The sequence below is a fragment of the Oppia nitens genome, unplaced genomic scaffold (genome assembly GCF_028296485.1).
Source record: "Oppia nitens isolate AA-2021 unplaced genomic scaffold, nextdenovo-longstitch-racon4-pilon3 scaffold2_pilon_pilon_pilon, whole genome shotgun sequence".
In the NCBI taxonomy this organism is placed as follows: domain Eukaryota; kingdom Metazoa; phylum Arthropoda; class Arachnida; order Sarcoptiformes; family Oppiidae; genus Oppia; species Oppia nitens.
This window is the reverse complement of record NW_026533210.1, coordinates 6578375-6590463: the sequence shown is the minus strand read 5'-3', so window position 1 is coordinate 6590463 and position 12089 is coordinate 6578375. Positions and strand designations below refer to the sequence as shown.

At 17.1% G+C, this 12089-nt stretch overlaps 1 protein-coding gene across 1 annotated transcript; it reads left to right on the top strand.

Moving 5' to 3' along the window:
- The first annotated feature begins 7150 nt into the window (after window positions 1–7150).
- On the top strand, window positions 7151–11900 carry LOC128955924 (glycine receptor subunit alpha-1-like). The gene is made up of 11 exons (XM_054301604.1): window positions 7151–7211; window positions 7280–7347; window positions 7508–7645; window positions 8115–8203; window positions 8348–8430; window positions 8779–8845; window positions 9501–9559; window positions 10405–10556; window positions 11157–11375; window positions 11473–11739; window positions 11865–11900. Exons 1-11 carry the CDS (start codon window positions 7151–7153, stop codon window positions 11898–11900), a joined length of 1239 nt encoding a protein of 412 aa, XP_054157579.1.
- Window positions 11901–12089: the final 189 nt, after the last annotated feature.

Genomic DNA, 12089 nt, shown 5'->3' with positions numbered 1-12089 from the left:
GGTTTATTATATATATATTTTATAGTTTATAATAATCTTGTTTTTATAATAATAATAGAAATAATAAAATAATTTAATAATATTAAAAAATTGAGATCACTTTTTTACTTTCTTTATAATTGAGATAATAATTGAAACTTTAAAAATATTTCAATTTATTATGGAATAAATTTTTATTGTCACTAAAAATATATATTGTATTACATTATAAGTTATAGTTTATAAAATTAGTCTAAAACTTATTTCAATTATTTAGTTTAAACTATAATATAAAATCTTACAATATATGAAAGACATAACAAACAAATAGATATTTCATATATATAGTAATTATTGTTAATATTACATTTATCTAAAATAAAAATAAAAATGTTATTTATATTAAAAATATTTGTAAACTTTATAATTAGACTTAATTTAAATTTATTTTAGTCTATTTATATATATTAAAACACTTTTGTTTTTTTGAAGTCAATTTTGTATGATTGTAGTATAAATATAAAATAATTTTTCAATAAATGTTTGTATACATTGATATTTACTGTATGTATTATTAGTAGCTTTTGTAATGTAAACCTAAATTCAAAAATATATAAACACTTGTAATAAAAATAAAGAGAGAATACATCATTAAATAAAAATATAAAAATCTTGTTTTATTTTATTATTAGGAAAAGTGTTTCACTATTTATTATATCAGTATTATGAGTATATATATATAAATTATTTATACTGTAATGTATTATATATATAAATACATATTGTAAATAAAATAAGTTTACAATATACTGTAAATTGTTCAATCATAATATAAAATATAATATAACTATAAATAAAAATTTTGAAAATATAACTCCAATTATTGTTTTTATAAAAATTCAATATTAATTCAATAATATTTATTTTAGATATTATACACAAAAAAAATCTTGTATTCATTATCATATTTTTAAGAAATAATAATAAAAATAATTTTTGTTGTTACGTAAAAAAAAGGTCAACGGATTTTGTTAGCATTTTATAAGCAATAAATTTATTGCAATTAATTTTGAAATTTATTTTCTTAGCACACAAAAGACATTGATAAATATCAATAAATGTAATTATCATAACATTTATATTTTATTTATTATAAATATTTTTAAAAAAAAGTATTTCACATATTATTAGTTATAATATGATAAAAGTATTTACATTTATATTTGCATATTAAAAGTTACAGTATTTATAATGTATTATAATAGCAATTTGTTATTTTGAAAATGATTGAACCATTTGTATGATTTAAATTTTGAATATAAGTTTTGGGTGTTTTCTAGATTTCATTTGATTTTCAATAATTTTTGGTTAAATTTTATTTCAAATAATTATTAGATAAAATTAAGAATAAAATTATATATTTTATATGAACTCTATTGAATTTTTTAATAATTTTATTTTTCTAATTTTTAAAATTTATATTGTTTTATAAATAGATTTTAATAGTTGTGTTTTGCAATGTGTTTAGGAATTGCATTGTGTTTTTGATACTGAAAAATATTTTTTGAGAGAAATAATAATTAATATTTTTTTATTTTATATAATCATTATAACTTAAAAATTGAGATGATTTATTTTTTTGTAAAATTACAAAAAGATTAAAATTTTATAAATATTATATTTTTTAAATAATTTATATTTAATTATCCTATATATATATGTTTGATGTATAAAAGCGGTCATACAATTAGGAAATCAATTATACTCCGCATCTTTAAGTGTTTTTTAAACATATAATTTTATGGCTTTATATTGAGTGTTAGTAAATGATTTTCAGGAAATACTTATTTAATATTAAAAAAATAAAACAATATTTATATATAATTTAACTACCATTTATTAAATTACTTTATATAATAATATTGTTTATTTATTTTTGAAAATGACAATTTTATTATGCTTTATAGTTAATAAATATAATTTGTTTATAACAATTTATTATTAAATTTCTATAGTTTATACTTAAATAAAACAATACATTAATTTAAAGTAAATATTTAGTAATACTTAAAAAATAATTTTTATTTGTAATAATTTGTTTAATTAAAATGTAAATAAATTACTATTACATTATTTTTTAAAAATTAATATTGTGTTACATACAGTATAGTATTTTAATTTTTAATAAAAACTTAATGTATTGATTTTGAAAATATATTGTTATTGTACTGTTTTTATTTTTGTATTATAACTATAATAAAAATTAAACGACAAACTAGTGACTTATATTTTGATTTAGTATTCATTATGGTAAACATTTTTTTTTGTTATACAAAAATAACTTATCAATCATCATATGTTATTTTTATTTTATATATATAGACATGTATGTGTATAACAAAATACATGTACTTAAAAACTATGTGACATTTAACATTGGATGAGACAATTCATTTATCATTTATAGACTGAATGTAAAAGATTTGGTTATTTTTATATTTTTACTGATAATTTTATTTGTATTAAAAATAGTTAATACATGTTAGTCTATATGTAATATATACACGTATTAATTATAGATACAGTACTTATGTACTGTTTGTTTAAAATAATATTTATTAAATAATAATATAATTAAAATATTATATTATCAAATTTTATTGCATATATCTAATGTATATGTTAATTTTTTAATACTATATATCCATATATATTAGTTAATTTATTTGCAAATTTGTCCATTATTTAATATTTAATTAATATTAAAACATGAATTAATTTTTTATTGCATTTAATGTGTTATCTTAAAGTAAATAATCTTATGCATTATTCAATTAATATTTAATATTAAATAACTATTAAAACAATATCTTTTTAATTGTACCCATAGTAATTCAAATTCAAATTAGATTAATCCCAAAAAAATATTAAAATACAACTATAAAAAAAACTTAACTTTTATACAACAAAAAAAGACAATTTTTAGTTTATAAATATTACAATAAGAAAATTTCTTTGATTTTCATAGTTTTAAATTACAAACACTGATTAAAAAACAATATTATTTAGTAACTAAATTTTAGTTATAGTTTCAGTTAATTTAAATTATTATAGTCATTATATATTTAAAACACAATTTATATGTAATTGAAGACACATTATTTTATATAAACAGAAATTTCTTTTAAAATTTAGCTAAAAATTAATCTTTTATAACATTAATTAATTGTTGTCAATATACAGGTATTATTACAATACATAGTTTTATTTAATTAAAAACACATCTGCTGTTAATTATACTATTTTTAATTACTTTTTATCAAAAATATTATTATGTTGTCATTATTATCATTTTGATATGAAAACATAAAAAACAATTACTAACTGATAAACATATAGTTATTGAAATTTACATTAAAAAAATTATGAAAAATATTCACATAAACAATTAGTGTTACTTAATTAGGAATGTATATTAAAATTATGAATTGTATTTTGAGTAATCTTGAATATAAATTATTTTATTATACAAATCTACATAACTTGTAGTAGAATTTTTATAATTTTATAAATACTTATTTTTTTAAATTTAAATATATGTTATTTAAATAAAAATATATATATAGTAATTTGCAAAATTTAATATTTGAAATGGTGAATTTAAAATTATGGTTTACACAATCATCGTAATTACTCATCAAAAGCACTTAAAATAATATAAAATAACATTATTTGCAATTTGTTCAAAAATTTTATATTTTGTCTATATTTTAAATGATGTTTTGTTAAATTATATCATATTATAGTATTATTGTAAAATAATAAATAATTAGTATTGTAAACAAAAAAAAGTAGGTGATATAAAATTATATGATATGTACAATAAATAAAATATCTAGAATACAGCTATAGTTATCTTTATACTGTACTAACTACTATACTATCAAATATTTGCATATATTTTTTTAAATCAAATATTTTATCCAAATTGTATTAATTGTATCCAAATGTGTAATATGATAGTAAATCTATTATTTTTAATATATTATTTATTTTATAACTCCTTTAAAACATTTTTATTTATACTACTTATAAAATAATATATTAATTTATATTGATGATTAATTTAGTGCTTTATAACTAGTGATGAATTTATAATTTTAGTAAAAATAAATAATACTTTATAATTTATAGAATAATCATTTTATTTTAAAAATTATTTTCAAATAGTGAAAATCTATTAAACAGTATTTTATTAATAAATTTAAGAATCAAATTTAATGAATGTTTTTAATTTCTATTTTTACTTAAAATCAAGTTTTAAAGTGCATTACTGTTTTTTCCACTCTATATATTTACTGTATATTTGGTATAATATTTATACACTTAAATACATTATATTTATTGTACGGTATATTATTATACAGTGGTATTAAACAATATATATATATATATACAGTAATTCTGTGTCTATGAAAAAATCTTTGCGCAAACATACAGTACTGTATATCTACAGTATATAATACTATAATGTATTTTAGTTTCGAGACATAACGTCATACAGAATCCAAGTGCCAGAATCTACTCATCCTTTTAACAAAACTGTTCTGTATTTCATATTTTTATTTTTAATGTTCATTCAGATCATACATAAGCCGCATAAATACTGCTCTCAAAGATTTTAAGTAATAAAATAAAATTATATTTATATATATTATAAATGTATAATTTAGTGCATTTGTAAATAAATTAATAACTTTTCAGAAAGATTGATAGTTTATTTTTTTAGTTGACAAATAATATTATATAAGTTATTATATTAACTGATAAAATAATTAATTAAAAAGTTAATTTTTCTATTGATTAATTTATTATACTAAAAATAATATAATTATTTTAAACTGTATAAAAAAATTTTAAATGTAAGTATTAATTTCTTTTGAATAATTTTATTTTTTATTCTACTTAATATTAATATAAATAGTTATAAACTATCTTAATTTTTATAAATTTAAATATTAGTTTTTTTATTTTATAAAATAGCTTACAAAATATTTTTATATTAATATGATAGCAAACAATAAATTATAAATTTAACTGTTGATTTTATATAATATATTATTCAATATATTTTGAATATATAATTTTAGTATATATTTTAAGTAATAGCACCATGGTAACATAAAAAGAATATTTTGTGATATTTTTCATTATTACTTTATTTTTTGAAAAGATTAATAAGTTTATAAGAAAAATGTATTATAATATGATATAAAAAATAATAATTTGATAAAATTTTTAAATTAAATATTTTTTTCTATAAAAAATTATCAAGAATTTAATCTTTTATTATTTTTACAACATTTTCTATGCTTAAAATGACATTATTACAGTATAATAAATCTACAGGTGCATTTAATATCATGTAGTTTATTGTAAATATACTGTAAGTTAATAAAGTATAACATATTTAGATAATATTATTTCTCAACTTATAGTATACTTAAGATTTAATGGACTGCAAAAAAATGTTGTGTACTATAGATATCTACACCAATAAAGTGCATTATATTTACTTATTTTTATTTCATTTCATTAATTATTATAAGTATTAAAATGCATTCAATTTTTATAAACATGTAGTAGTATTGAATAGTATTGTCTTCTGGGAAGTCATACAAAATCTCAATTATCTATTAACTATATCTTTCAGTTTCTAAATATTTTTTTTGATTAAGTTTGTATTGACACAGATATTTATAGTACAATTAAGTAGAAAACAAAATTGTTTTCAATATATAGTACAGTATATACATTATTTCGAGAGTCAGATATATATATATATATATCATTGTATTGAATGACAAAATTAGTTTTACAGACAATAAGAGTTTTTAAATAAAATAAACTCATTTACAGTTATATAGATTTAATGAAACGTTTACTAATGATATATTTGATTAAATTACAAAAAATACCAATAATTATTAATTGAATGGACAAATGTGAAATTTGAGTATAAAATAATATAAATAAACTGATATAAACTTATGCATAAATATAATGCATTAATAATGTATAACATATCTCTTTAAATTTAAAAAAAAAAATTATATTTGATACAATTTAATTTAAATATATTGATAAATATAAGATTTATTGTATTTATTTATAATTCTTAAAACATTTTTATTTTTTTGAAAATTGTATTATAAAAAAACAAATCAAATCATAAATCACGAGATAATGTTTAGACAAATAAAAAAATTGCAATATATTGTCACATAATATAATGATTTATACGAGACTATAAAAATGTTGTAAATAAGACCATTGCTTAAAATTTAAATAAAAACTAAAAATTTAAACTTTATTTTGTCTGATAAAAAAATTTACAAATGTTTTTCATTCAAATTTTAATTATTCTTTTTAAATAAAATTTTTAACATAACATTAAAGGGCTTTAAATGTTATGTTTATGTATTAAAACAAAAGTCCTTGTATTTTGTATAATAGAAAGAATATAAAGTATATTCAGTTTATATATATATATATATATATCTTAGTTTTAGATCAAACAATTTTTGAGTAAATTTCATAGTTTTATGTTAATTATAATATATTTTGTTAGTTTTATCTTTCGTAAACTCCACTAAAAGCATTTATTTAAAGGTTTCGTGAATAGCAATAAAAAAATATATATTTAACATGAAACCACAAAATTGGTATATCTTTAAGTGAATATTTAACTATTATTTTACAAAATTATATATTATTATTTCAAATTGCATTAACTAATCATATCGTTTTATATTTAATATATAATATTAATAAATAATACTATTTTTAAAGATACTATTTATAAACTCTATATTATAAATTAACTGAATTGTTTCAAAACATAATTATATTAACTAAATTATTAATATGTATTTATATATATATTTATAGACGCAAATAGCATCAAATTTTTACATACATTAATAAATGATGGAAATATTATATGAGATTATATTTATATTAATTTGTCAATCAATAAAATTAATTATTGGAGAAAGCGTGTAAGATATTTTTTAAATGTATTTAATAAAATATAATAAACATATTATATGTTACATATTTTTAAAAATTAAATTCATATTTAATTTATAATAGATATGAGTCTAACTCAATGCTTGTCGATAGACTATTGCCTAGAAATTATGATCCATTATTACCGCCAAAACTTAATGGTAAAGTTTAATATAATTAATAATAAATTAGTTTAATTTTAATTTAATTTAATTATTTAAATTATTAGGAAATCCTGTTAATGTTGATGTTAAAATATCGATATTAAATATACGCTCAATAAAAGAGACTGAATTGGTTAGCATTGATATTATTATAATATAATAATAATAATAATATACAGTATATAACAAATGTGTTTTTTAGTGTATCTGTTCAGAAATTAATCCGATTATATACTGTATATTATAATAGTTTTTTTTCATATTATTTATAATATAAATTATATTTTATACAGTCATATATTGTAGACATATTTTATCACCAGTATTGGTCCGACTATAGGATTTTACCACAAAATCTAACACTTGACCAAAGGATAGTATTGGATAATAAATGGAGACATAAACTATGGATTCCCGACTCATATTTCAAGGTTAGTACTGGACTCGACTGGACTATCAGTTTGATTATTATAATGTATTTATTATTTAATACATTTATATATATATTGTGTAACAATCATTATTTATTATTTATAAGTTGATTTTATTGTATATAAGTCATGCACTGAAACACATTTATTTAAATATTTTATTGTGTGTCTGTCTTCACATTTATAAATATTTTCTTATTATATAATATATAATATTTATCTTAAAATCTCCAATAGTTTAAAATAAAAATATGACTTTTCTCGTTTATTGATTTATAAATATTATTTAGTTGATAATACAAGAACACAATATATTAATATTTATATAATTTTTTTATCAAGTTTTTTATAAATAGAATGGAAATTTATAATATATAATATTTTTTTAGAGTATCTATTTATTATTATTAAAATTTAAAATACTTATCAAATTTTTTTTTTTAAAAATATTATTATATCAATCAATTAGAATGCATTGAGTGGTCACGTAACTGATATAATATTTCCAACCCTTTATTTTGCTGTTCACAATCAAACGGAATTATTTATGGCATCAAGGTAATAGTAGTAGTCTAATATTACAAATTTTTTAAAATTATATATTTTTTAAAATTATATATATATAGTTTTCATTATTAAAATTTGTAAATATTCACTTTTTAAATTTTTTTTCCCTATTTATTTGATATATTTTATTTATAGAGTGTCTCTACAATTGAGTTGTGATATGGATTTTGTTAAGTTTCCTCACGACACACAAACATGTTATATAGATCTCATGTCATGTAAGTATAATCAGTGATTACAATATACATGTGTTTCTAATAAATTATGATTATATTAATTTAATTAGAAAATATAAAATAGATATTAATATTATTATCATTACTTTATAGAATTATTCTCTTAAATAATTTGAATTTTTGTAATATTATTTTACATAAAAATTAATTATTTTATATATTAATATCATATAATACTGTATATAAAAATTATACAATAATCAACAATCTAATAATATCTAACAATTTATATTATATTATTAATATTTAACTTATATAACATAATTTATGAAAATATTTAAATAAAGTATTATATTTTTATATAAAATTTCATTTTATTTGTCCCAATAGTATCACACAATACACAAACAGTGACCCTATCGTGGAAAGAGTTTTACATTACAAATAGCTTACATTTGTATGTATTCAATATTATTTTAAAAATAAATAAATATAATGCATAATACATTACATTAGATTATAGATTTATTATTATGATTATACTATAAAGATATTATATTAATGTTTATTTTAATATTTTATATAATATTTATAATTTTATAGTAAATATGATATACTTTAATATGCAAATCGAGTATTTATAAAATAATTTAATAAAAAATAATATAATGTAATACCAGAAGTAATGTATTTAAATTTTTAAAAAATAAAACAATATTTTATTAAAATGATAATTTATATCATTTTAAGATTTTGTATGAATTAGACACAAAGATATTTTATAAATATTTAAATTTTTATTATTATTATCATCAATTAATAATTTATTTCATGTTTATTATTGTTAAATTCAAATCATATTTAGTTAACATACAATTAGTTTATTTATTTAGATTTAATTTTTACAAATTTTATGCTAATTTTATTTTAATTTAGCATTTAAATAATATATTTTTAACATTTAAAAATGGATATTTTTATTATTTAGACAAAAGAGTTAAAGTAATAACAATATCTTTATAGAAAATGTAATATTAAATTAGTTAAAAAAAATAAAATTAGTTTATATTATAAACTTATTACTCATATTTAATTTATTTTTAAAAAATTAGGCCTCAATTTTGGCTCTCAGAGTATTCACACGAGACGTGTATGAAAAAGTATGCAATCGGTAATTATATGACAATTGATTTATTATATTAACATTAAAAAAAAATTTTAAATGCTTTAATAATAATTTTATTATTTATAACTCTTTAAATGTTTAAAATGTGATTTTTTGACGTTTAAAAAATAATACAGAGTAAATTGTATTATTATTTTTTTCTAGTTATTTTTTGCTTAAAATATAACTTACAATTTAAATTTGAACTATAAATATACAAATAAATTAAGAAAAGCAGTCAGAAAACGATGATTTAAAGGCATTCAAATAAATATTTGTTATTAAAATATTTTATATATTTTTACCGACATTTACATGTGTTTAGAGTTTTAAAACAAATTCAATGCTATTTACAGTATAATTACCATATAATATATGTCGCTGTAATTTATTTTTAAAATTATATATATATGACTTTAGTTAATGTAAATTTTTAGTAAAAATTATGTTTTAAGTTTGTAAATTGTAGTTTAGATTAATTAGCAAAATTTTTTAATTTTAATGAATCTTTTAAACAATTTAATTATGATACTAACATTATAAATTTGTTGTTTACTCATAAGTTTATGTAATTAAACTAAATCAAATAAAAATCATTTTAATTAACTATATGCAAACTAATTAGTAACATAAAATATTTTATCAAATTTTCAACTTATTTATTTAAAAAACTTAAATAAATTCTACATAAATAATTTACAATTTGTTTTTTATTTCTATTTTATTTCTATATTTAATTTTATTTACACTATTTGTTTAATAAGAGATAAATTTATATTAATTATATTTTGTATGTCATGTTTTGTCACTTTATTTTTTATTTTATTTTTTATTAAAACCAACTGAATTAGGAAACTTTTCGTGCCTCAGGGCAACCATCAAATTGAAACGACAGTTGGGTCTATATATTGTCAAGAAGTACATCCCGAGCACATTGATTGTTGTCATGTCGTTTGTCGGCTTCTGGATTCCGGTAACGGCATATCCAGCCAGAGTGGCACTGGTAATCATATACTATACTATTTGTATTTATTTTTTATTTTAAACAACATATTTTTTAATTAATTTTCTAATAATATTGTTTTTATATATAATATTTATTAATTAATGCATATATAATAATAATAATAATAATAATAATAATAATAATAATAATAATACAATGTCTTTTTTTAGTTAGTTAGCTAATTATTTAGCAATTATTTTATTGATTAAATATACTGTAGATGTATAGCATCAACAACAATAAAAACAAAAACATTGTCAATATATAATTAATTTTATGTACAGGTATTAGTCTATTGTAGTATAAATAATAAATTAAATAGGGCTCTCAGTAGTATATTTGCACTAGATTAATTTTTAATTATATGCTCACAATCCAATTATAGTACACTAAATAAAGTTTACTCTCTCTCTCTCTCTCTCTCTCTCTCTCTCTCTCTCTCTTTCTCTCTCTCTTTCTCTTTCTCTCTCTCTTAAATCCTAGCCATCCATGCAATTAAAATATATGTTTTATTTTATATATCATAAAAATACACATTCAATCATTGAAAACTATGTTTTTTTTTATTTTTTAATCCTTAATTTGTTTTTATTTTAGGTAATAACAGCACTGTTAGCACTGATAACACAACAACACCAGAGCAGCGAAGTTAATGTCTCGTATGTGATAGCGTTGAACGTATGGATGATTATATGCATCGCTTTCGTCTTCTTCGCGCTCATAGAGTACGCCATTGCCATCGCTTATCAGGAAAGTCAGATCCAGAAGTCAAGAGACTCGTCCAGACTCTACCAAAAAGGCTTACATTTAAGCCATGTATGTAATCTAATCGTAAAAAATCATTTTTGTCATCAATTATTAATGATTTTTTGGTACAATTTTTATTTTATTTTATTTTTTTCTGCAAAAACAGTATCTAAACAGTTTCGATACGATAACAAACTTTGATAACAATGAGAAAAACAATAGCACAACAACTACTACCGGTGCCAACAATGATGATAATCAACATTCATTGAGTACGGCTAAACTCAGATGGATTCAACATTTTATTAACAACTCATCTCCAGCACAGTTACTGTTTGCCAATAATATGTATGACTATCCTGAGGTCAGCACTCATATTGCTATCAATTCAGTGGATAAAATATCGAGATATTTGTTTCCCATTGCATTCATTGTGTGTGTATTTTTCTATATATTATTTTTATATATTTAAAATTTTATATTACATAAAAAAGACATCAAATTTACTGTAAATATTGAAAAATTATATTTTTATAATTTAATTTCAAATTAACATAGAGTACATCTAATACATTACTTGTTATAATTATATAATGAATGATAAAAAAATATTTACCATTTAATTAAAGTTGTAAATATTTTTAATTCATAATTAATTAATGATAATTAAATAGTGCCATTATTTTAATAAATACTTTTATTTAATTAATAATTTTTTGTTGAAAACTATTATCATAATTAAAAACACATTTAATAAAATATTAATATACTATACTTTAATTA

Coding starts and splice junctions, on each gene's coding strand:
- LOC128955924 (XM_054301604.1), top strand. CDS start 7,151: ATGCTTGTCGATAGACTATTGCCTAGAAATTATGATCCATTATTACCG. Junction 7,212..7,279: donor ATTACCGCCAAAACTTAATG/GTAAAGTTTAAT, acceptor TTAAATTATTAG/GAAATCCTGTTAATGTTGAT. Junction 10,557..11,156: donor ATCCAGCCAGAGTGGCACTG/GTAATCATATAC, acceptor TTTTTATTTTAG/GTAATAACAGCACTGTTAGC.